This window comes from Emydura macquarii, unplaced genomic scaffold (assembly GCF_026122565.2).
Source record: "Emydura macquarii macquarii isolate MOO-44397 ecotype Brisbane River unplaced genomic scaffold, CSIRO-AGI_Emac_v2 contig_799, whole genome shotgun sequence".
Taxonomy (NCBI): domain Eukaryota; kingdom Metazoa; phylum Chordata; order Testudines; family Chelidae; genus Emydura; species Emydura macquarii.
This window is the reverse complement of record NW_027130936.1, coordinates 815,193-841,460: the sequence shown is the minus strand read 5'-3', so window position 1 is coordinate 841,460 and position 26,268 is coordinate 815,193. Positions and strand designations below refer to the sequence as shown.

The following is a 26,268-nucleotide window of genomic DNA, read 5'->3' as shown; positions in this document are numbered from 1 at the left end:
GTCACCGGCTGAACTGACTGAGACTGATAACCAGTAAGGTGCAACAAACAGCTTTTATTTTGGACGTGTCAGGAACACTATTCCCACTTAACACGAATAGAACACTAACGTGATAACACTGCTGTCAAGATAGGATGGGGGCGTGAACCCCAGGCCCACTGCCTCAGAACACAACCCCTTGGCTCCCCTCAGTCTGTGATAGTATTTGCAGTTTCTTTTCTTTCCCTCCCAGGGAGTGCTGCTCACGATCTCCTTCGCTGGAACCAGATCTCCCCAGCTTAGTGTCATCTGCAAACTTGCTGAGGGTGCAATCCACCCCATCCTCCAGATCATTAATGAAGATGTTGAACAAAACCGGCCCCAGCACCGACCCCTGGGGCACTCCGCTTGCTACCGGCTGCCAACTAGACATCGAGCCGTTGATCACTACCCGTTAAGCCTGATGATCTAGCCAGCTTTCTATCCACCTTATAGGAGATGAAGGCTGGTCTTGTGGCTAAGCCCTGCATGGAGCTAGGTTCAATTCACAACTGTGTTGATGTCTTCTTGTGGGGTGATGATCTTCCCTTTGCCTAGTAGACCATTGGCTTCCCCCCAACCCCTGGAATGAAAGGGGGTGACTGTGTCAGGAAAGCAGGCTGGGTATTAACATGACATGAGCCGGTCAGAACAGGTTTGACAAGCGTTAAGGTCCCCCATCAAATGCGAACAGGTGTTAGGCAGCACTTCAGCTTTATGTAGCAAGGATTCAGCCGTAGCACACTAGGGGTGCCCGGGGAACTTGGATTCACTCTAGCCAAAATGGATCCCAATAAGTAAGATCAGAACCGAATGAAAGGTCTGAGTCCTGGTAGTGGATTAATGGCCTGATCCAAAGCCCACTGAAGTCAACCAGAGTCTTTCCATTGCCTACCTCGGTTCTGGGCGCAGATCCAGCAGAGGGTGTTGGAGGGCAGGTCATGACTGAGAAGTATTAGCAGAACTGGGGGAGGGGAAACTGAGGCAGGACAAACCCCGCACTTGGGCTGACTTCAGGTGCTGTGAGCAGGGAACATGCAAAAGGGTGAGTTCAGCAGGGGGCAGGATTGGTGCATCCATCGCCACCCCAGTGCTGGGGCCCAGGGTACTAGGAGCAATGCTGGAGCTCAGCAGAGGCTCAGAACCAGAGGGGGCTGCAAGGCAGGACTCAGGTGTGCAGGCAGAGCTTTGGGGGCCCAGCCGTGGAAGAGCGGGAGGTGTGGTGGTGCACAAGACTGGACTACCTAGGAGCACTGGTGACCTGGAAAAGGTGCATTGGCAGAGCTGTGTCAGGGGAGCTCCTAGCCCTCCCCACCAGCCACGGGCATGACAGCATACGGCTTGGCGAGGATTTTGTGCCAGCCAGGAGAAGGCTGCACATACAGCAAAGCTGCTGCATCCTGCTGGGAACCCAATGCAAACAGCAGAGGATCACAGTGGAAGCCTAGGGTGAAGGAAAGATCGCCGGCTGCCTGAACAGGCAGAGGGAAAGGGGATTCCAGGGCTGGAAAGCCCAGGCCTTCGAAGGGACAGATGCAAGGTCTAAAGTTGCCTATTTACACAATAGAAATTATAGGGCTGCTTGAGTCTAATTTATAGGCCTGACTCAGGCCCAAACCGGACCCAAGCCCCTCGACCTGGCCCTGATCCTTCCCCCGGAACCCAAGTCAGCACAGTCACTGCGTCTCTGCCCCTCCTGTGCGGCGGGTTGGTGTGGTGGCGGCAGACATGTGCACCAAGGGCCGAGTGCCCGGCTCCTGTTGGCCAGCGCCTCGCTGGGCTGAGAACGCTGCCACAGCCCGGCACATGCTCTGCACAGCACACAAGGCGCAGCGAGCGGCCACGCCGACCCACCCGGAGCCCTAGCTGGTCCAGCTGCCTTCCCCCACCCGGACCCAACACTTGTAGTTGGCTCCCGTCCGGTCGGGGGCCAGGTGCAGGCTCTAAGACCAGTGCCCACCCCCTGGCTTGCCCAGGTTACTAACGGTATCCGGCTCCAGCAGAATCACTTTCCCTGCCTAGAGCTGTCTGCATTTGCACAGCACAGAGCCATCGCCCGCTGCAGTCTGGGGGGTGGGGGGAACTGCTGGTGCCACCCGGGCACACAGGACAAGGGGTGGGACTGGCCCAGGAGCCCAAGGGGTTACCAAGGTGGCTTCATGCCACTCTTGCACCTCCGGGATTGGGAGCTGGTCTAGGACGGGTGGCCCAGTGTGCATACATCAGAGCAGCCCCTGGGGCTCCCCTACAGTTACCAATGAGCTCCTGCTCCGCTAGGTGCTGCACTCCTTTCCACACCAGCTGAGGTTACCCCGGAACTGATGGAATTCCCGGGGGGGGGGAGGGTGTCCCTTGGTCTATTTATATTGCCAGAATGGCAGAGTACCAGGGCCAGGATCTGACACCTTTTCCTTGTCCTCTGCCATAACAATCACTCTGGGTCACATGCATGTTTATTGCTAACCCTGCCAGCTTCCCTTCTGCTCCTATTGGTCTCCCTGGCTGAAGAACTGCTTCAGATCTTCTGGGACCTGCGGAGAAAAAGGGAGACATTGACAAGATGCTTCTCCCCAGAGATGCCATCCTGCCAGCATAAGCCAGGAAAAGACGCTGTCCATTACCTTGTCCTTGTGTTCCATGAGCAGGGTGTATGTGGAGCAGGCTTTGGAAATCAGCTCATCTGCATCCAGGTCTATGATGTTCCCACAGACCTACAGGGTGAGAAGGAGAGAGGAGATACCCCCGACCTGGGCAGAGCGAATAGAGGGCAGTCATATGTGCAGCGCCTTTTCAAGCCAATAGGTATCACTGAAGGTGGCACCATCACCCCCCCCCCCCCGTCCCGCTACTGCTCAGAACCTGGCTCTACTGCTGCCCCCACCCAGCGGTCCTGGTGTACCTGCTGGATGTTCTAGCCAGGGCGGTAGGTATTCAATGCTGCTGCTGGGACTGGGGGACCCAGCTCCAAGGAGCCACCTGTATTTTCATCCAAATCTGAACCCTACGCATTTGCTTCACTTTTTATTCTCGCTGTCTTTCCTTTTTTCAAATGACTGTGCCACTGAAAGACCTACCACTTCCTATAGGAGACGCGCCACAGCCCCACAGCTCAGACTGACAGGAGATTTGCTCTGACATTTTCCTTAGCTGGGTTTCATCTGATGATTACTCCTATTTATTCCTCCTTTGATCATCCAATCAATCCTTTTCCCTTATCGGTGTTTCAGATCTTTGAATACTGAACACGACCATCACTCCTGGCCCTCTGCCACTCTTCCTTCAGGGCCCCTGGCCTATATTACACATGCAAAACTCCCTTAAAAGAATGCTCAGACTGCAAAGCCAAGACACACCAGAACTATGGTTTCTGTGCAACCTTAATTGGGCCCCCCTCGCACGTATGCATTATGATGCAGTCTTTATTACATGATCACATACTATTTTTTCCACAGGACCCCTGTCTTTTTAATAGGAGACCTCCCCCCCCCACCAGATTTCAAGTCCCAGTGCCAAAGCACGGGGGGGAGGGCGCTAGAGCATCAACAAAACGGTTGTGAGAGAATTTTTAACATGGGCAAAACAACGTATCTGTCCTGAATCTTGTTCTTGGAAATGGCTGAACTGATTTTGCAGAAACCTCCAGAAATAATCAGCCTGAGGCCGACACCTAGCATGGGAAATTTCAGCCAGAATAGTTAAAGTTTGGTAAAGTTTTAAGCAAGTGTGAACAGGGTCAGAGAATAGAAAGTGTTGGGTAACCTTAACTCCACGCAGCACTGCTAGCTCTGCCTATAATAAATCTTTCCTCGTAAGTCCTCTTGAAGAACGAATTTGCTGCATTAGGAAGGAACCAGGGCTCTAGATTCTTCATTCCCTTTTTGACTCGAAAATTCCCCCTCCTCTTTGTCCTTCCCCATCCATTCTTAGAGATTATGTTTTACAAATTCAAACTAGGGCCACTTCACAAAGGGCAGGCCAGGAATCATGACAAGCTTCCTTCAAGTTCTGGGTGTCAGAAGAGGACCAAGTTGCAGCCTTTGGATCTGGATCCTGGTCTGAACATCCCCAAGGCTCAGGGATCCTGTGTCCATGTTTGGGCCCACCTCCATTAAAATCACTGACCAGGCAACTGAGTGCCTGGGGAAAGTGCCACTTGCCTGCCCTGGAGCATGGGGTACAGGGCAGGCAGAGTTTTTGCTGTGGAGGTGCATGCTTCCCTCCCCACGTGTCCCATCCCTGAGCAGGAAGGCCCACCTCAGTGGGTGGGAGTGTCCTTTCAATCACATTCAATCCCTGCCAGCAAGGGGGCCAGTCCATACCAAGCACAAAGGTGTGTCTGGTGATGTAGCTGGCTGTCCACTAGGACCTGGCCTGAGACCCACCAACTCATCTCACTCAGGGCACCAAACAGCTACCTGATGGCAACAGTCTATTGTTAGAGCCCTGAAAACCTGCAGATATCCGTTTTTTGGGAATGGTGGATCAGATGTGGATCTCAAAGGCAGGGAAGCTGCTGTCTGCAGCTCATAGCCTTTGATGCTGCGTCCCTGCTTCTGAGATCCAGGGGCAAGGGTTTCCCCTGCCGGCCCGCTGATTAGCGGTTCAGGCAGCGCTCCTCCAAAGCAGGGCAGCAACTGCAGCGGGGCTGGCCTCCAAAGAGCTGATTGGGGACCCAGAGCTGCAGGTGCGGATGACCTAGCAGACAGAGACTGCGGATGGCAGGTCGGATATCAATCAATTCTGGTGGATGTGGATCCACATTTTTGTATCTGCGCAGAGCTCTAGCTATTGCTGTTGAGAAGGGCTGGATTTGAACCCATCCTCCAGAAAGGAGATGCAGTGCATTGCATTTCCTCCCTCATCTACTGATTTCCTAGGGGAGGGGCGAGGCCATGAGGGGCAGGCTGTGTTACGCATCAGTTCCCTGCTGGCTGACTCACGATTAAAATGTCATCTCCACCCATATTTTCCTGGAGGATTTGGTCTCTGACCCCCTGCAACATGGTGTAGGCCACGATCACTTGGAAATTTCTGCAAGGCATCCCCGTTAGGAATACCTGTGAAGAAACAGACCGTGAGACCGAATCAGTGAAAAACATCAGAGGCGATTTCCATATTCCATCCAAACCCAGTGGAATTTGAACCTTTTGTCTGAGGAACCAAGTGCACTAGCAGCCGAAAGCACCTTTCATGCTGGAGGATCCCAAAGCTTTTCATAGACTACAACTTTGAGATAATGAGTCATCTGCCACTGAAATGCAGCCACCTCTGGGGTGGAACAAGGCAGCTATTTCAGACCATGCAGCACCACTACACAACTAAATAGGGGAAATGAAGAAACAGTTGCTGCCCATGAAATTAGAGGAGCAATTTTAGGGAGGGGAACTGCATCTCCTTGGAAGGTTGGTCTTGTGGTTTAGGCACATGAATGGGACTCAGAAGAGCTGGATTCAATTCCCTGATTCCTTTATTCTCTCTGACCCCCAGCTTCCCATCTGAGTGTAAAGCAGGGACACACATCGTCCCTTTGCCTACTCAGAGGATAAGCACTTAGGGCATAGATACTGTCTCTGGCTATATATACAACGCCTAGCACGATAGGGCCCTGATCTTGGCCAACAACACTGGAGCTAATGCTTCACCTCTTGCAAAATGCGTAGTAGGATGTCTTTATGAAGAACAAGTGCCTAGGCCCTTAGCCTAACATCTCAGCCAAAACATGGCATCTCAACAGAGCCCCCCAGCTTGCTCCAACCCGGGGTGCTGGTTCTGTACAGACTCCAAAATATAAAGCAAGTGCAAATTAACCATCTCTCTCTCTTGTCATTCACCTTGCAATGAACTCATCTACTTTGGTCTCAGCTGCATTTGCTGCGGGATGAATTCTGGGTTTTGCATGAGGGCAAAGGGGTTTTGCAATTTTTTGGCAGCTGGCTTGTCTGAATCAATCTGATTTCCAGCATTGTCTGCACAGGGAGTTAAGATACCCTCCTCCCCGCCCCAGGCAGAGTTTCCCCTCCCACGGCACGGCCCTGAGAATAATTAAAGCAACTGGCTGCCGCGTGCAGAACTCAGCAGGCAGGTGAGCATGGAGAGCGAGCTCTGTGCAAACAGGGACTGAGATAATGAAAGCCACTGGGGAGAGGGATGGGAAAGGGGAACACTGAGTGAGAGGGTTATGTTTGGTGGGTCAAATATCCTGCTGCAGCAACAACCCCCTCTTCCCCTTGGAACTGACACACACACAGGGCTCTGGATAGTTACTTGGGTAAAAGATATCGGGAAATTCTCATCTAGTGTAAATCAGCATAGTGCTACTGATTTCAGCCCAGGGGTTAGAGCACTGGGCTAGGCCTCAGGAGAGCTGTGTTCTAACCTGTGCTGAGACTTGGGCAAGACTCTCTGTGCCTCAGTTTCCCCTTTTGAGATACTGATCCTTGCCCCCTCTGGGGAAGACTTTGAGAGCTATGGATGAAGAGCACTAGATGTTGTCATCTTTCAAGCTGAGGGGAGTTACATGAGTGAAGGCTGGCAGTGGGCAAACCATAAGAAAGTCTCCCAGGTTCAGAAGCTCGCTCAAAATATCTGAACCTCCCCAGCCCACAAAATTGGGCCAGGGACCTCCCAAGATGCTATGCTGTCCAATGAGGTTTCTGTTATACCCATCTCACAGTCTGGCTGGAAGATTCCAGTAGAGATTGCCTCTTGAAGCTGTAGGTGCAAAAGCCGCTTAGGATCATTCCCTACTGAGTCTGGACTCACTGGGCAAGGTTTTCTAGCCAGTGTAATTCAGGAGCTCAGATGTTTTTCACTAGGAGGGTGTTGAAGCACCAGAATGGGTTACCTAGGGAAGTGGTGGAATCTCCATCTTTGGAGGTTTTTAAGCTGCGGCTTGACAAAGCCCTGGCTGGGATGATTTAGCTGAGGTTAGTCCTGCTTTGAGCAGGTGGTTGGACTAGATACCTCCTGAGGTCCCTTCCAACTCTATGATTCTATGACCACAGTGGTTGCTTCTGGCCTTAAACTCTATGAAAATAAAAATAACATAGCTTTGAAAATGTCAACGCATGTCTCATGTAAGCTCAGCTGAGGTTCACACATTTCCCAGCCCCCTGGTCCAAGTCCCAGGGCTGTAACAAGACTCGTTATGAGAATTTTGCCCAGCTCCACCTTCGAGCTTTCCACTCCCTTGGAGTTTCTAGCAGAACTGCTCAGGAAATAGGGTTCCATTTCACAGAACATTTCACATTTTTAGTGGAAATCTGAATACTGATAAATTTTGGCCCAAACTGAAACTTTTCAGCCAAAACTGCCGCTGGTTCCTCAGGGAAGCTGTTATTCAGCTGGCTCTTTGTCCCAGTCTCAAAAATCATCATAATCTCTGAGCGCTTTTCATCAGCGTGTCTCAAAGTGCTTTACAAACGAGGTCAGTACTCTTACCCCCATTTTGCAGATGGGGAAACTGAGGCACAGGCTAGTGGCAAAGCCTAAAATAGAGACAATGCCTCCAAAGTCCCAGTCCAGTGTTGTCTATAGGCCAGGCTGCCTGGGCGCCCGGCATCTCCCATGATGAATCACAGTTTTCCCTCTTGCAGAGGAAGAGTGGTGTATAATGGGAATCCCTGGCTATGGTGCATTATGGGAATTGTAGACCCATAGAGAATAGGGACAAGAGGAAACAGACCTACAGCTGCCATGGCACACCAGGTCATATTACCAAATCAAAATGCTCTAGGAATTGTTTGGGGGAAGTTCTCTGGCCTGGGTTATGCGGGAGGTCAGCCTAGGTTATTGCAATGGTCCCTTCTGGCCTTGGAATCTAGGAAATATTTCAGGTTTCAGGAGATTGGTATTTCAACAACAAAAATCACAATTTTTCAAAGCAAGCAACCACTTTTCACAAAAAGTTTTTTTCTTTCAGAAAAACCCCAACCCCAAAACACCCACATCAAAAACCAATTTTGAGGGAAAACTTGTGACCAGCTTTAAGTTCCAGTCCTACTCTGTAGGAAGCCACATTATTAGTCCTCAGTCACATAAATGCTTCAAGGGGTTATTAGTTCATTGGACTGGAGTCACAGCCACTCTGGCATGTCACTCAGGCCACCTTTCTGGCTGGGAATCTTTGCCCTCTGTAGGGAGAAGGGAAAGTCACGCAGAGTATCTATCAGGCCTTCAGGCGCCAGGAAAGCCAGAGAATGGTAGAAAGGTCTCACCTCCCACAGTCTCCAGACGTCGTCGAAGGATTTGAAGACTCGCTGGAAGAATAGGCAAAACCAGGGGAAAAGCGACTGCACAACTCTGCCTTTCCCTTCTAGAAGATGAGAAAAGCAAAGTCAGGTCGGACCGAGGCGTCCCTCACTGCCAAGCCTGTGCCGGTGTGAATTTGGGTCTCTCACGCTAGGGCTTTCTGCTCAGTGGCTTTGTTTGGGTTGCCACCTTTAAACGTTTGTTCCCTGGAGCAAATTCATCCTGTCTCAATGTCTGGACACTGCCTTGCCACGTTGCCAGCTCTCATCGTCATGAGGCAATGTGGCATCAGCATGTGGTAACATTGTCGCAGAATGGGATGCCATTACATCGCCGTGCAACACCAAGGCATCATCATGACAACTCCATACTACATCATAACAAGAGGATGCTGCACAGCCCCAAAAGATCCCGAGACTCCTGAAAGCCTTTCCCCGTGGCTTGTAGAATATGAGTCAATATTGGAACTACCCTGTGGAACGTGGGATGTGTTGGCAATCCCAATCATTCTCAAGTCTCCTAGTGAAACCCATGTAAGGTCCTTGGGAGTGGCATGAAGCTACAGTGCATTTAGGACCAGAAGGGGAAGGAATAGCTTGGATTTTCCACCATGGTGTCATCAGTAGTTCCCTAAGGAAGTCAGGTCTGGTCTTTCTAGTCTATGGAAAGGGCAGCTCAGCACAGCAAAGGGAGGCTTAAAAGAGAAACACCTCTTAGGGCTGGTCTTGGGTTACTTGGTCCTGCCACAGCGCAGGGAGCGGGACTTGATGACTTCTCATAGTCCCTGCCAGCCGCCCAGTTTTGTGATTCTATGAAAGGCCAGAGGACCACTTCCTCTGCCCGTCCCTGGGCCATTCACAAGAGAGTGGTGAGGGAAAAAAGATAGGAAGGGCTGAGATCCACCATCCTGCCCCAGTGTCAGGAAATCCTCTGTTCAGGGCCTCAGCCTTCACGCTCACAGGATCTGGCAGAGCCAGGGGAAGCCTGTCACCCTGCAAATGGCTACTTTGTTTTGTTTTCAACTCCTGGAAATGACCCCATCTGAGCTCCAGTAGCATTTGCTTCTTGGCTCTCTGGGTGGGAGGGAGGGTAGCAGGACTTACCCAGGTGCTTTGCAAAGATGGGATCCATAAATGCAATCACAGCTTTCAGCATGATCAGATTTTTCCCGACCCCAATGTTCACAACGCAGCTGTGCTCCTGGAAGAGACAATTCAGGAAGGCTTGGAGGACAGGAAGAGACCAGATGGCCCAGCTTGGTTATGGCCTCCTGTTAAATCCATGGAGCCAAATTTATCCTTCCCATAACTTCCTTGGCCTTACCCCAGGAATGGATCTGGCCAGGGTTTACACTACCCAAATCTACGTGAAACAAGCTCCTTCATGAGTCACCATCTGGGTTTAAACCTGGGACTTTCTGAATTGCAGTATAGATCGCTACTGCTTAAGCAAAAGGTATACTCCCATTAGCTGGAAGCAGCAGCAGGCTGTTACCCTCTGGCAGACCAGCCATTAGACACAAACAGTGCACACTGTCGCTTGTGTTTCTCTGTTTCTGTAAGCATGCACTCATATTTCTAGAGTTAAACATGCCTTAGCGATAATCTCTGCTTGCACAGTGCTCATAGACACCTGGCCTGGGAGGCGCCTGGCGTGGTCTGTCTTTCTGAGGCAGACAGGGGGTAATGCCTCTGCCATGCCAACTCTGAGGGCTGCAATGCCCTGACAAGCATGGTAGGAAGTCAAGGTGAGGACATCATCATCATCAGGTTTGCTTGCAGCTTTCCTGGGGTGAGTTTCATAGAATCATAGCAGATGAGGGTTGGAAGATATCTAGTCCAACTCCCTGCTCACAGCAGGACAAACAAGACACCAAACTACAAAACCCAGGAGCCTCTTGGCTTCAGCTCTGGTCAGACTCTTGGGTCACAGGAGTTAGGGAACAGCTGACTGCCCTCCCACCCTCATTCTGACTGGCAGGGATGTTTTGCCAAATTGCTGTTCAAGGTTTTCTGATGAAGCAACCATCTCCGCAACTGTTCGACTTCCACCCGCAGCCAGGGCATGTCCTGCAGGGCTGGCTCCGTCTCCCTTCTCCGCAGGGCTCAAGCCATGCTGTTTGTCATTCGAGGGGGAGGGGGGCACAGGCTGGCTGGGAGGGAAAGTTGAATCAGGTGACTTGTCCCTGGGGACACATGGGCGGGTTTGCAAGCCAGGAGTGGGGCAGACTGGCCCTCTTGTCTCTGGGGTGCCTGCCACAGCTGGGTGTGGGTGGGCAGGTCAGGCAGATTGCCTCCAGGGAGCATCGGTGCAGGCTGGTCATCTGGGCGGCCCACTGAGGGCACAAAGCCAGGGCCTTCAAACCTCTGACCTACCGTTTTCTGGAGGAAGAACTGAAACAGCCAGTAGATTTCATGTTCCTTCTCCACCAGGAACTGGAATAGCAGGAGCATCTCGTGGAATCCCTGCTGGTACTCTGCCAGGAGAGAAGACATACGGACACACCACGCGTAAAGACAGACGGATGTGCAAACACCCAACTGCAGCAGTCCGGAAACACACTACGAACCAGCACCTTACTGGGGGTTAGCTCAACGTGCTCACGGACGCTCTCCTCTAACATGATAACGGGGATCTGTGGGCAGAGCTCACCAAGACAATGGAAGGCCCCACCCTCTTTGGTAAGGGAGGGGCCACAGGTCCCAGAAATGAACGGATCACAGGGGAGTGAAACACAGGCCTAGGGGTGCGTGTCACTGGGTCTAATCTGGAGGACACCGACCAGAATGCCCTGGACAACAGCCACTGCCGGGTGGAGGAGTCTCATGGACAATACTGGAGTTCAAAGTCCTCTATTTAGCCATACCATTGCTGACCTCCTCCCCTACTCCACCACCTCAGCTCGGCCTGGGAGGGGGCACCTCTCATGGGGAAAGGGGAGTTCAGTTCCAGTGAGGCAGCCTGTGCGAGTGCACCGTGCACAGATCACCAACACTCTGGAAGCTCTGCCCTTGCACAGAACAAGAACAGATGCTTTTGATTCAGCTTGTGGGAGATTAGCTGGTCATCGGGGGGCAGGGACACACAAGCAGGGAGATTTACGTGTGTTCTCTTTTACTCAGATCTCTATAATGAGCCCATCACCGGGGTGTCTGAGCATGTCCCAGGAGTGATTACATGGTATGCCGAGCATGTCACCAGTTGGTTGGGGAGCGTCTGGAGGAAGGATTTTGGCCATGCTTGAATAGGAAAACTGAAAGTGGTGGATACAGTCATGCCCCTTTCACCCCACTTCCCATGATCCCCCACTGCCTCCTACTCACTCCATGTCTCATGATTTCCCCAGCCCAACCACCACCTCCTATTCTTCTAGATGTGGGTCCCCTGCCATTCCACACACCCCTCACCTGTCCTGCCATCACTCAGTGGAAACCACCATCACTTCCCTCTTTCAGAAATGCGCCTCCATGAGGCAATAACGAGCCTTTGCCGATGCCCAGGTGTGCTGCTGCCCCAGCACTCACCAGCCTTTGTGTTGCACACGTAGCTGAGCAGAAGGATCTTCTCCAGCTGCTTCTTGTCCACCATGGCATTGCCTTGTGCATCACGGATGTACAGTCTCTGCAGGTCGGAGTCTGTTGGGGGAGAAACAGCCACGTTTCCCTTGTGGAGCAGGGTGCTTGGAGCAGATTGTATCACTGGCTCAGATTCTGTAGTGAAGGGGAACTTAGACACTCATTATTTTATCCGGACCTACTTGTTTGATAGCTGCAGGACTATCCAAGGAAATGCACATGATAACATGACTGGACATACTGGGCCAGGTTCTTCGTTCTGCTCTGTTCCCTTTGCTCTGCTCTGGGTGTGGGATCTGGCCCAACCTCCACTGCTGAGGATTTCCCCAGTTGAAGGGAGTCTCCAGTGGGCATACAACTGGCACAGCTGGCTTCTGTTCCACCCTGTCCTGCCACCTCTGGTTCAGGGGGCATATCAAAGACAGGGAGGGGATGTGTCCAGATCACATTAAGCTCTGGCTAGCCTCAGCTGGCAGACAGGCCTTAGGAGACTGATGCCATCTTGTGCAGATCAGAGCAGCTCTAGGATGCTCTAACTTGCCTCAGGAGTGAGCAGAGAATCCGGGAGACATAACCAGCTCCCCCTCCATGCTGCACTGAGTGGAAAATGTGTAGGCAGAGAATCCGCCCCCTTGCATTGCTCTTACTCTTTGTGAATGGCCTGTGCCCCAGATACCACAGTGATGGGTGTATTAGAAATGCCGACCACAGACAGAATGGATCTTGTGGTAAAACAGCTGTGCAGAGGTGAGCAGTATGAAGCGGCTCAGCGCTCAGAAGTTCAGAGCTGCCGATCAGGGCAGGGCATTCTACGTCCACAATCACTCCCAATGTGCTAGCAGTGCTACTCCCTGAATGGGAGTGTGGGATTTTATTAGGCTGCATTCCCACCTGAACTCTGTGCGCACCTCTGGAGACTATAACTCCTTCTTAGTAGCAAGGACAGTCACCAAGAAAGAAAAAGAAGAGAAATTCTGCTCAAACAGGCCAAATCTTGGCTAGGTAAAATGCAAATGTCAAAATGCCCTCCTGAGGGAAGAACACACTGGTCCAGGGCATGGATGGCAACACCAGCCCCTGCTAATCTACAATGCTACAGCTGCTGCTAACTTGCCAAATGGCAGACAATGTGCATGTCACTTTAAGTCAGTGCCCTCCATCCAGTCAAGGTGAATTACTGGCTCTGGGGCCTTCTGTTTGGGTGCAAAGTGGCCCAGGGGGTGTGGCAACATAGGAACTCGGAACATTTTAAGCCAGGCTAAACAAGGGAGCTGCACTGAAGGAGACAGTGGTTGGTATCCACAATAGAATTACATACTGGTTTATGCAGAGGCAAAATGAGATTTCTTTCCCACTCAATTATGAGTCAAGATGAAACACATTCTGCTGGATGCATGACAGTTATCAGTGGTTCATTGTCAAACTCAGAGGCTGTATCTAGGGGGTCCTACAGCCCTGGATATGGTACTATTCAATATTTTCATTAATGACCTGGATAATGGAGTGTAGAGTCTGCTTATTACATTTGCAGATGACACAAAGCTGGGAGAGGTTGCCAGCAATATGGAAGAAGGATTAGTATTCAGAACTACCTTGACAAATTAGAGAATTGGTCTGGAATCAACAAAATGAAATTCAATAAAGACAAGTGCAAACTACTTCACTTAGGAAACAAAATCAAATGCACAGCTACAAAGTAGGGACTAATTGTGTAGGTGGTAGTACTGCTGAAAAGGATCTGGTGGTTATAATGGATCGCAAATTGAATACGAATCAACAATGTGATGCACTGGCAAAAAGGCTAATAACATTCTGGGGTGCATTAACAGGAGTGTCGTATGTAAGACACAGGAGGTAATTGTCCTGATCTGCTCAGCATTGTGAAGCCTCAGCTCACCACACTTTCGGAAAGATGTGATGAAATTGGAGAGAGTCCAGAGCACAGCAATAAAAATGACCAAAGGTTTAGAAAACCTGAGCTATGAGGAAAGGTTAAAAAATTGGGCATGTTTAGTCTTGTGTCTAAACTGAAGTTCAGGAGGGAACTTAGATAACTGTCTTCAAATATGTGAAGGACTGTTATAAAGAGGACGGTGATCAGTTGTTCTCCATGTCCACTGAAGGTAGGACAAGAAGTAATGGGCTTGATCTGCAGCAAGGGAGATTTAGGTTGGATATTAGTAAAAACTTTCTAACTATAAGGATAGTTAAACTCTGGAATAAACTTTCAGGGAAGGTTGTGGAATCCCTGTTACTGGAGGTTTTTAAGAACAGGTTGGACAAAAATCTGTCAGGGCTGGTCTAAGTGTAGTTGGTCCTGCCTCGGCGCCAGGGGCTGCACTGAATGACCTCTCATGGTTCCTTCCCATAAATTTCTATGACTTTGGCTTTTCTAAGGGCCCCCACCAGGATGGAGAGTTAATTGCAGCTAAAGACTCCATTCAATCCTACCAAAGCACTAAGGCTCCTTCCTGTCCCAGCTGGGTTGATTTATTCAGGTTACAAATCAGTGTAACATTAACTTTCAGTATCTTTTAATATTCCTTTTGTTGTACAACTGGGAGAAGGCTAAATGGGAATATGAATATAATAATGCTAATCGCTTTTGTAGTTCCTTTCATCCACAAGCGAAGGACCCCAAGGTGATTTCCAGGCTCCTGGGCTCTCTCTTACTGCATCTCTATCTAGGATCTTTCTTTATATAACTTTTTCATTTGGCCGGTCTCTGAAATGCTGATGGCCCCAGGCAAAGATGTGGAATTCACCAGCTGAAGCAATCAAATACTGCAGTTCAGGACTAGAAGAATGTCACAAAGTGGAACTGTAGGGGGGAAATGTAGGTAAGCAACAATGTAATTACTTGAGTTGGAATTTGGCCAGGACACCAGGGTTAACGCTCCTGCTCTTCTCGGGAGCGGCATGGGACTGTTAACGACTAGCAGTGATCAGGACCTTTGTTTTACATCTCATTTGAAAGGCAGTACAGAGCCCCCTCAAAGAGCGTCAAATCATTAACAACACAGAAAGAGCAATGCTACCTAGTGAATCATACAAATAATCTGCCTGGCTGCATCTGGAGGTCTGCCGCCAGATAAGGCTAGGGCCAATGCTGCTTAACTGATGAGATGGAAAATGATCACAGTCCGAGCTAAGCTGACCGCTTGTGAGTAAGGCTTGTGCGCAGATAGAAGGATGAAAGCAAACTACAGGTGTCCTTAAGGCTTCTGAAGGGCGAACAGAGCCCAGTACTTGAGCGATTCATGTCAGAACCTCCAGTGAAGGGTGACCCCGGGAGGTTAGGGAGATACATGTGGCCAGGGGCTCATGGCCTGCCAAATCCACTTACTCACCTATCTGCTGCCCCTGCTCCTCTACCCCGGAAACATGCAACTCAACCCCTGTGACAACTTACTGATGAAGCTGCGGACGTGCACGAAGTCCCTATGCCCTGTCTCCAACAACGGTTGGATCCTGTCGTACATGTTGCACAAGGCTTCGTAACTTTTCCTGAAAGAATGCAGGAGGTAGCTATTGAGAACACAATGCGAGAATGGAGCACACTGGCATAAGCGCTTTGCTAAGAGTTTTGCACCAAGCAGAACCTGGTGAATGAAGATTCACAGTCACTGAAGGAAATCATGGGGTAGGAAAGAGGCAATTGATCTGTTTTATTTAGAAATGTTGCCAGTACTAGGTTGCCAAAAATAAGTGACTTTACAAAGAGTTGAATTGGGTTGTCTATCTAATACTGCAATGAACTGGCACGTGTGAGCAGCACCATGTTCAACTTCACATGTCATGTCAATAGCCTTCGGTGGTTCACAGGCAGTGGAGATCAAACCTGGGACCTCCGGATCTTAATACATGAGCCTCTACAGCCTGAGTTAAAAGAGGTATCTGTCTGAGACAGAGGCTCAGCACTCTCCAGTGGGCCTAGTCACCACATGAGCGGGGCAGCAGTCCACACCAAGTAGGCATCATTTATACATCCTAAGCCCTATACTGCTAACAACTGATAGAGCCTCTCCATTAGCTCCAGAGACAAAAGGCTGCGTGTGCATTAGGAGCAGGAAGAACAGGGCCATATCCTCAGTGGGTATATATCAGCATGGTGCCCTGGAAGTCAGTCCTTTAGAACATAGACTGCAGGTCAGGAATTGTCTCTCTCCTACATTTGTACAGCACCCAGCACAAAGGGGCTCTGATCTGGGTGAGGATAGCGCTATACATATTTACTATTATAGTGGTAAGAGAGGGGCCGCTGGACTCTCTCCCAGCTGTCACTGGGAAGCTCCTAGGCACTCTGGTGTGCACCCTAGCAACCTGGGCGAAATGCCAGGCTTCACCACAGAGCAGCTGCAATCGAAAGAAGAGCTTGGCAGGGAAAAGGGAAGACTCCAGGAAATGTTGCAAAAGCGAAATTCTCAAGGTGACTGCCGCATGCGGGGGTGGGGAGAGTTACCGGAGGAAGCCAACACAGTGGCCCCTCCCCGGTTTCTTCTAATCACACTTCCTGCTGTGGGGCATCTCCAATGGCAATTACCCACACCCTTTCAGAATGGCACTCCGTCCACCCCACTAGTGAGTGGGCCACGTATAGGGGCTGCCGAGCGTGCTACAGCCTTGGTTCTCCGAGGCAGCTCTTTTTGCTCATGCAGAGGAAGTCCTGGGTTTGCTTACGCAGCCAGTGGCGTGAAAACCCAGGTGTCTTTTCCACTCATTTCTTGCCATTCTTTTGCCATGGCAATAACCCCTCCCCTCTACCCTTGACAAAATTCACCTGCAGTTTAGCCCTGTGCTCCACTTACACATTTAGGCTTTTCCTTCCTGTCTCCTCCAAGGCAAGTGCTAATGACAAGAGGATTTTAGATGCAAAGAAGCTGACGGCTGAAGGTCGTCTGTGGGCACAGTGACGTCAGTAGGGATTTCAGGGACAGACCACAGCAAGGTCTGATCCCTAAGGATTGAACTTCGGTGGGTCACATTCCCACTGAGGCACAGCTGCTGCACCTGTTTCCACCCCAGTCCATGCCTGACCTCTACAAAGTGATGGTCCTGAGTGCATGGAAAAGTCTGAAATGTAACGGGGTGTGTGAAAAATCCACCACCCAACTGTAATGGAGCCACTGAGCCTGTTATTATAACCACTAGAGCCTCTGTCTCACTCATGCTAAGACCATTTTATACCACTCAGCTTCCAGGGGACAGAAACATTCCCTCCCAAGCCTGTGCAGAGCTGAGCTCTTCCCGGGCGCCCTGTCTGACATGGGGGTTGGGAGCTCTCTTCTTTGTTTCCTGTCTGCACAATGGGGCCTTGATCTTTTGTTGGGGTTCACAGCTGCTAACGTAATCCTCCTCCTCAAGTTCTCAGGGATGCATGTGAAACCACCAGCTGCACCTCCAAACCTTCTGGAGAGAGCTGCAAACAGAGAGATCCGTACCTCCTCATACTCTCAACTGTCAGCCTCTCATCATGACAGCTCCTCCAGGAGTAGTAGCCAGTGAGAAACTTCCAGGCCTCTGATCTCACTAATGGATCCAGGCCCTGAAAGGAACAGTGAATGAGGGGGCAGTTAGGGGTCCACTCCCAGTTGAGTCCTGGGGCCTCAAATCTTTGAATATTTCCTTAGTCCTCAGGTCCATAAATCGAGATGGTCACCATTTTTTCATCCAAACGTTTTTTGGATGGAAAACAGCTTTTTGATGAAAACGGAATTTTAGCAGAAAATCTGAAGTTTGGTTTTGGCCTCATTTCCAATTTTTTTTACAAACTTTTTAATTTTAATGAGGGGGGGATGGGGTAAACAACTTTGGTGTACAAGCAAAAAACTTGTGTACGTTGTTACTGATCATTTTTACAGGAAATGCTGTTGTAAAACTCAAAAGTTTCTTGGTTTTCACTCTCAGTTTTTTTATCAACAAACTGAAACATTTTCATAAGGAATTTCAAACAACTCTCTTTTGAAATTTCCCATGAAAAATAATTGGCATTTCCTCTTGGTTCTAGCTATAAACTTTCTCTGGGCACAGCATAACCAAAAGTTCAGAGCACTGAAACGGTGATTTTTGAGTCACAAAGGGAGGTCTTGCAGTCCAGCAAATGCAAAATATGCACACATCAGATTCTGTGTAAGTTGACTGCGGTCAATGGAGTCACACAAGGGAGGAGTTGTGTCTGCAGGAGCTAGCACAAGCACTAACTACCTGCATTTAAGGCTGAGCACTAGGATTTCTCACTACTGGCAAAGTTGAAAGGGAACTAAGGCATTTTCACAGTTCTCTGAAAAGGTGCTGGCTTCTCCGGGGTCAGCTCAGGTTCCCATGGCTGCTTTCATGAAAATGAAGAGCCATTTTTACTGGTTTTTAAAAAACAGGTTATCTGTGATAAAATACGTTCTCTCTCAGTGGGCAAGAGTGATACATTTGTAAACAAATCCCAGAATATAAAACCAAAGAAGTATAATGAGCTGCATTTGTGATTGAAGGAACGTCAGTCAGCCAGGAATTCCTGTGCTTTCCTGGGAAACCAGAGAAAAATTAATATATTTGACAGTGAATTATTTGTCCAGTGATGCTTCTTGCACAAATGTGAAATGATCAATGGCATCTCTTTCCAAAAATGCTTGGATTCCAAATTGTCACAGCAACCTCAGCACATGATACCTCCCAGGGTCTGATGGTCGACAGGGGTCACCAACCCTTCAGGTGGATTAGCTGTCCTCAAATGCTCCTTAAGATCCTCTTAATCCCGGGGTGGAGTTTGGCATTGCTGAAATAACACCAGAGAGGCCAGACCCTTCCTTGTGATGGAAGAGGTTCATGCCTCTACGATGGCTACTTAACTCCTGGGGGTTCTCCTTGCCTAGGGAAAAACGTGAGGGGCACAGAGCCAGTGTAGCTGTTCCTGGGGAAAAGGTGTGAATGAAGGACTCTCGCTGGCAGCATATTGTTCTGACTTACCCTGGTGGAGGGGTCCAGGCTGACACCAATATGGCCTCAGGCTTGTGGGAGGATAAGAGTCTGGATGCCACCTTTATGCCCACCCCGAGTGCTCCTTGTCTGCAACCAGAGCCCCTGCGTCAGATACCCGCCCTGCCTGCTCTCTGTCACATCGCAGAGCAGGCCCTGCTCACCCTCTCCAGGATGTTGGATGAAATAAAATCCCGAGATTTCACAAGGTGGCCACTCTCATCAAAATAACCTTCCCACTCAGCCTTGTCGATAGGCACCTTCTTCAGCCCCTGGAGACAGAAAGAGAGCTCAGAATTAATTCAAATCAAGAATTAGGTGATCACAACGATCCCTTCTGGCCTCAAAAATCTATCCAGGGGAATATCTCATCCAGATCCCTCCCGCTGTGGATGTTAAAAACTCTGGGGAAATTCCAGAATTGGTGCCCAACATCCTGGTCAAATTCCATCTTGGAAGATTGCACTGTGCTTACCTAAATCCCTCTGCACTGCAGCTGGAAAGATATTATCCTTCATGCCCCCTCCTAAATTGCTATGTACTGTTGCTCTGTGCTGCTAAACAGCTGCCACGTTTCACCCTAGAGGTGATTGTACTTCCGTAGCTGATAAAGTGACTGCAAAGCACTTCTTGTCAAGAATTTCTAAAGTATCCTGACTGCCTTGTCTGTTATAGCCCTCGCTCGAGCTGTCGCCATTTATGCTTTTTAGCTCGGAGGTCCCTGGTTCAATCCCCAACGTGTTGGCTTTGAGCTCATTCTTTGAGATCAAGAGCTGTGGGGTTCCCTCTTTGCTGACCACATAGTCAGAAGTATCATATAGAGACTATTAGTGATGACACTGCATTCAATCTCAATTCTTCCATGGCCCCCCTTATAACAGAGTTATCATCTCTGTTTTCAAGACAGGGAACTGATGCATAGAGAGTAGAAGTTTTTGACCCTACAGGAAGTCCAGGGCAAAGCAAGCAGCTGAACCCAGTGTCCTGAATGTCAATCTAGCACCGTATACACTGAACCATCCTTCATCTCTTCGTCAGCTGGTTGTAGTTAACCTCACGTCCTTGTCTCTACTAGGTGCTAAACTGTGTTTAACACTGAGTTAATTAATACATGATCAAATATGATACATTTCCCCAGTGCAGACAGGGGATAACAATTATAAAATTGCCTATGTGATTTAGGAGACTAATTCCCATTGGCTTGGTGGAAATGGGGTTTAGGAGTCTAATTCCCTTTGATGCTTTTGAAAATGGTGCCCAAGGCCTAAATTCTCCTTAGTTAAGATCCAGTCATTCTCACATTGAAGGTCAAGGGCAAAAAAAGTGCAGGATGGAACCGTTAATTAGAAACAACCCAAGGGGAAAAAATAGGCAATTCAAATCCACAGAACCAGGCCGAGTGCGCAAACCTCATTAGAACTGCAGAGGGTCTGTATCCCACAGACCAAACAATCAAGTGGTAAGTTGCAAGGTGCAGGAGCATCCATGCAGAAATGGACTTCCAGCCAGATGATGCCAAGAGAGCACCAGACAGATAGTGGTGCCAGCCTAGCATGACCTCCCACCCATGCCAGCATACATGTTGAGGGAGGAGAAGAGGAAGGCATGCACCAGAGATCACTGTTAAAATGCTGACACCAAGATGAAGGGAAGCAAGAGGGGATTTCACATTCATCCCTTCTCTGGATGCAGTTTATATCCCGGACAGAAATGGGGAGCCAAATTCTCACCTCCTTGGACGTCAATGAAATGAGGGAAGCAGAGAATTTGGCCCAGTCTCTCTGACTAATGAAAAGCACATTTGTTTGCCTTAGAAATGCACCAGGATCCTGGTATTTCCAAAAACGTTCCCAGTCAAGAACATCTCCAAGGTATCCTAGATCTTCAGTCCCCTTCTATCTCCACCTCACTGCTTCATTCGCCACCCATTGACTATTGTGCTATGCCAGCAATATATTCTGGATCGTTTTCAGGAAGAAAGTGTAAGCACTTCCCACACAGGTACTTCCTTGAAGCTTGTTGGCTTGGTGCTGCTGGGTTGTGCTGATGAGAACATTTTTGTTTCAATGAATAGATTCCTCTGTTCCCCTCACCCTCCACTCTCCTTCTCCGCAGCACCCCAGGCTCCTGCAGTTTATTTCAGGCTGAAGAAAACGTTCTGGAAGCCCCTTGCCTTTAGATGTCTTTATTCAACTATCTTTATTAGTGACATCATGGCTGATTTTCTGGGGCTGGTATTGAGGTCACTGGGAATCTTTGCATTGATCTCACGGGGCTGTGGATGCGTGCTCTGAAGATGGAAGTCCAGGAGAATACACTTACCAGTAGGGACGAGAGAGATGATTTGATTAGCGAAACGCTCACTTGTGGGGAGACGGTTTCCATAGCCCTTTCCACCTGCCCTCAGCAATTCCCACCAGAGCCCTGCAAGACAGATACTATGTGAAACCAAATGGCAAATGTAAGTTTCTTTAGAAGGTTGTCCTTTCTCTGCCCACGCTAGAAGTCCTGTAGAGATGGTGCTCCCCGTCTCAGGAGCAGACACAGACTGAGCTGGTTGCTGAGAGTTGCCATGATGTCATAGAGATGCACTCATCACAAAGGGTTTGTGAGTATGGATCCCTACAAAGGGCATTCTGTAACAGCTCCCCTCTAGACACTGGCTCAGATCAGACCCCAGTCAAGGCCATGGTGCTGACCGACTTTGTCACCCTCTCCTGGGTTGCTGATGACGTGTTTACAATGGATCTAGTAGGTCTCAGGCTACATCCCATGTATAATGTGATTATGAGGCTGTGTGAATTGCAGCAGAATTGTTCTTCTTCAATTCGCTGCACCATTGGGCTCTAGGTTCTGTGACAAAGCTCTACCTCGGGGGGGTCCAGCACTTCCTTCTAGCAGGTTGGGGAACTGCTTCACCCCTTAATAGTCCTCCACCCTCTAGTGGTGGGGGAGGGTAATACAGCCTCTCTACAATGGCTGCTCCCTGCTGGGTCCCAGTCCTGTCTCTGGTTCTCACAGGCCCTTGCCTCTTCGCTGGGGTTCTTGCCCCTCCGGCGAATGGCCAGTGGGGGGGTGTGTGTGGGGAGGAGGGGGGCCAGTCCCACCCACAACTCCGGGCCCAACCCAGGGACCCTACAAATAGCAGCCTCATGCTGTGGCTTCAGGAAAGCCGCTAGCTTCCTTGGGTTACTTCCCCGCGTCCCTGACTTAATGTCTGCACCCTGCTTGGACAGGAGCCCTTCCTGGCCTCCTTGCCAGAGGAGGCTCTTGACCCCTGACAGCCCCATTGGGTGTGCTAGTGCTGAACCAAATGTCCAGTTCAATCTTCCCTGTCTGGCAGGGTTTTTTCCCTCAGGCCTCCATGCCTGGGAAGGTCCTTTGCCCTCTTTGGGTGGGTTTTTCACTCCCCCAGTCTTTGTACCTGCAGGGCTCTCTCCTGCCAGCGTTCTGCTCCTTCTCCATAACCCTCCTGGCTCTTGACAGCATCTGGCCTGCTCACACACTCTCGTAGCTCACCTCACTCCACAACTCCAGCCACGCCCTTTCTCTGGAGGGGAGGCTTTTAACAAGTCCTAGGTGGGGCCTTAATTGACTCCAGGTGTGTTAATGAACCTGGAGAAACCCCTGCTCAGCGACCAAGGGAAAAGGGACTTGCTGAGCCTGGGGCTGATCTATTGGCCTTCTAGAACTCTCCGGTGGCCATCTAGTCTGACCCTGTCGCAGCTCTTAATTAAAAAAAATAAACCTCAATTCATTTTAAGATTACAACAAAAATAATTGAGTCTCTCCACACTTACAGTTACAAAACTAACCTTCCAAAGGTGAAAGGAACATAAATTCCTGCAGTGATGTTTGCCTGAGTCTGCATGAAGCCTGAACCAGATCTCAAAGGTGCAAACTGCCCAATCATTGGGGTATTGACAAACCTACTGAGGATATTTTAAAGGGCAAAGTTCGACTGTTGATCATCTGGGCAGGAACATGGCTCTTACAGGAGATGGGCCTTTTCCTGTGAGGATTTTACGAGGATGGTAAGGATTATTAACCTCCTTTGATAGATAGGAGAATGGAGGCACAGAGCAGTACCATGAGGCAGGAATCACTGGCTGAGGTTCTCTGGCCCATGTCACAAAGAGGTCAGACTAGATGATCGTAATGGTTCCTTCTGGCCTTCCAATCAACAGCTACATCTACATTGCATGTTTATTTCGGTGGCATGTTGAGTCCATGCCCGGGACGCCCCTGAGCATGGGTATAAATAGCAGTGTGGATCATGGCTTAGGTGAGTACACTAAAGACACACCTGAAGCCTGTGGGTATGTACCCCAATACATATCCTACATGGCTCTCTACTCAGCCAAGCTGGGCCTCTCGCTGCTAGAGCTTTTCCCTGTCACAGAAAAGACTCCAGTAGAGGAGAAAGGCTCTGGTGGGGCCAGGCAATGGGGGGAGCTCCCTATTGCCAGAGCCTGTCCCCGCTGCCTCCCCCCAGCCAGAGCCTTTCACTGACGTGTAGCTCTGCATTGCAGTGTGGACACAACTTGCTTTTCACTGTGGTGTGTAGCTACCCTAGGGAGGCCACTTGTCTGGTTTGACCCAGACAGCCCTCTTTTGGGGTGGTTTGTCCCCTTTCTGGCACTGGGACAAAACCGGACATGTTTTTGTCTGATATGGAACAGGGGACACCATTTTTAAGACTGTGCTGCTCCACCCCCGTCTAGCACGACCTCAAAAGCACCGTGCATGTGAGGTCACGCCTGCAGAAGTGGAGCAACGCACTCTTACAGATGGCGTCCCCCCGTGTGGTGCAGATGAGATCACATAGCGGGGTCATGCCAGTAGAGGTGGGCACATGCCATTCCCCGAGTAACGGAACGCCTGGCATTGCAGGGACATGCCAGTGGCCACCCTAAGATACACATTCCCTGTGTAAGGGTCTGTTAGCCCCTTACTGAAACGTAGTGGGTCTTTCTGGCTGGCATCTCTTGAGGAAGCAGGACCCTGAAACCTTAACAGACAGCCCCCAGGGCCAGTGGGGAGAGGCCAACTCAGGTCAGCCTGATTGATGGGGCGGGCAGGCCAATGAGGGAGCCAGGAGAGCGGCGTGGGGGGGGGGGGGGGGGAGTCTCATCCACCCTGTGAGCTGGAGCTGCCTGTGCCCCGGAGGAGCTAAGGACAGAGCAGCCAGCAGCTGGGAGGGGAGAGAAGAGGCACAAGGAGCTGAGCTGAGCTGACCCACAGCAGCAGAGCCAGAGGGGCACCCAGAGAGCTGAGCCGAGCCAAGCTGAGCCGAGCACAGCTGCATTGAGCTGAGCAGGGGCTGGGGCCGGGGCTGTCTGGAGCTGGGTGCGGTGAGTGAGCGGCTGGAGAGAGTGAGGGGGACCTTGGGCAGGTCCGGCGCAGGGAGATGCCCCCAGCCCAGAGGCTGTGCAGGCCGGACTGGGGGGGGGTCGTGACCCCGACAGGGGGAGCTGACACTGGGGAGACGGGCCCCGCCCCCTAGTGCCTGGGGGCGTGTGGCCACTGCCAGAGCAAGTGTCTGAGTCTCTGTGTCCCTGCAACGTAGCCAGAACCTGGGCAAGGGCCTGCAACGTGTGACACTGACTGTGAACATCCCTCACACCCCAGAGACGCTGTGTGTGGGGCGCCCAGGCCAGGGGGCAGCGTTAGGTTAAAGGAAAACATCCTTCTCCTCTTTTCTTATGTTTTATTTGCTGTTTGATTGCTGTTTGTGTAACACGTTGTGTTGCTTTGCACTGTGTGCAATGATCAGTGGGTCAGGGACGCGCCCAGGGCAGAGTTAGTACCCGGAGTGGGGACACCCTAGCCCCTGCCCTAAGGGACCATGGCAAGGTTAGGGATCAAGCCCCAGGAATCCTGGGCCCAGCCTTGTCAGGGTTACAGGGACCCCACCAGACAGGAGGGTGGGTGGGGAGCCCTCGAGGTCAGGTGAGCCTCATGGTAAAGAGAGTGGGAGCAGGGACTCAGATCCTTTTGCTAGCCAACTCCACCGGGGTTGTGTATGAGCAAGGAAAGTTCCCCACAATAGCGGGCCCATTCCCCCGCTTACACCTGCATGCCACCGGCACTGGTGGGGAAGGTAGATAGCCTATGGATGGATCAGTAATTGTCTCCTTTGTAGCCAGAGGGGCAGAGGACTGCATGGGGCATGGGTACAGGCATCCCTTCCACCCTAGAGGCACATAGCTGTCTCCAGGACAGAGCTGAGAAACGTGTGTGTTGGGGGAAGGGGATTACTTGGAGAGAAAAGGAAGCTATCTGTTCCTTCCCCCTTCAGCCGTCAGATGAAATATCTGAGCCAGATCCTCAGCTGGTGTAAATCAGCATAGCTCTATTGGCTTCTGCAGAGCAGGGCTGAGTTTCACCAGCTGCAGCTCTCAAGATGCCAGAGCGAGTTACAGAAGGGTCGAGGGAATGAAATGAAGAAGAAAAGAAAAGAGCGAGATCCCTGCAAACTCTGGGGATGGTTAATGGAGATGGAAAACTTGGTTAATTACATGCTGTGAAACCGAGCCGCTCCAAAATGAATTTTTAATGAAAAAATAATGCACTTTCCCAGCTATTTAACAAAGAAAAGCGAAGCTGGAGAGAGCCCCCAAAGCTGTGACTTCCGGGCCTCTCTGGGGCTGCACACACACCGCAAAGTGAAGGGCCAAACTCCCGGCTGCTCTAACTCCCTTAACTTCAGCGGAGCTTGTTCCAGCAGACAATTGAGCTTCATACCCACTGCCATGGAGGTAGGCCAATTTATACCCCCGGAGGATCTCGCCCTTAAAGTGAAACCTGGGAAATGTGAATTTATATTGACCACAGTGGAAGAAATTGTCTGAACTAGTCCCTGCGCATTGAAACCAGTGAGATTAGTTATGGAAGGGTCAGTTGCAGGTTGAGTTGAGTTTTGCACATAAAGCAGAGAGAACAACTCAATTACGTCATCCTCATGGCAAGCCCCAAAGGATGTAACCTCCTCGCAGATCTAGCACCACCAGACTCGATCTGTAGCCAGGGCCTTAAGAAGGTCTGGATGTTCAGTCAACAGCCATCCCTGGCAGTCTTATCACGCCACTGAAGCTTTTGGTGCCCAAGTGATTGCCGGCCAGCTAGTGACCTTCCTTGATCTTCCATCCTAACAACATATACACATCAAGAAAGCTGTCGAAAACAAGTAGTGCTGACGGAAGCAGTTGCTGCGTTTGGCTATGGATATCTTCATTGCTCATCTCATCCTGCCACTTAATATGGAGCAGCTGACAAAGACCATTAGAATTGAAAACATCAATCTGGTGCTCGTCAGCCTTCCTCAGTGCCCATGTCTCACTGCCGAGCGCCAGAGTCGGTATAACCGTAGTCCTATAGATCCACAGGTTCATAGTATGCTCGTAGTGACCCGGACCATGCCAGCAGCGGCTGCCATATGAACGTACCCATCTGA

At 50.4% G+C, this 26,268-nt stretch overlaps 1 protein-coding gene across 1 annotated transcript; it reads right to left on the bottom strand.

Moving 5' to 3' along the window:
• Window positions 1–2,453: 2,453 nt before the first annotated feature.
• Window positions 2,454–21,197, bottom strand: TBC1D21 (TBC1 domain family member 21). Its single transcript, XM_067543222.1, has 10 exons — window positions 21,135–21,197; window positions 17,285–17,388; window positions 15,256–15,350; window positions 11,793–11,903; window positions 10,644–10,744; window positions 9,372–9,468; window positions 8,235–8,332; window positions 4,959–5,075; window positions 2,640–2,729; window positions 2,454–2,549 (listed from the first exon to the last, which is right to left on the bottom strand). The coding sequence occupies exons 1-10, from the start codon at window positions 21,195–21,197 to the stop codon at window positions 2,505–2,507; spliced, it is 921 nt and encodes a 306-aa protein (XP_067399323.1). The 3' UTR covers window positions 2,454–2,504.
• Window positions 21,198–26,268: the final 5,071 nt, after the last annotated feature.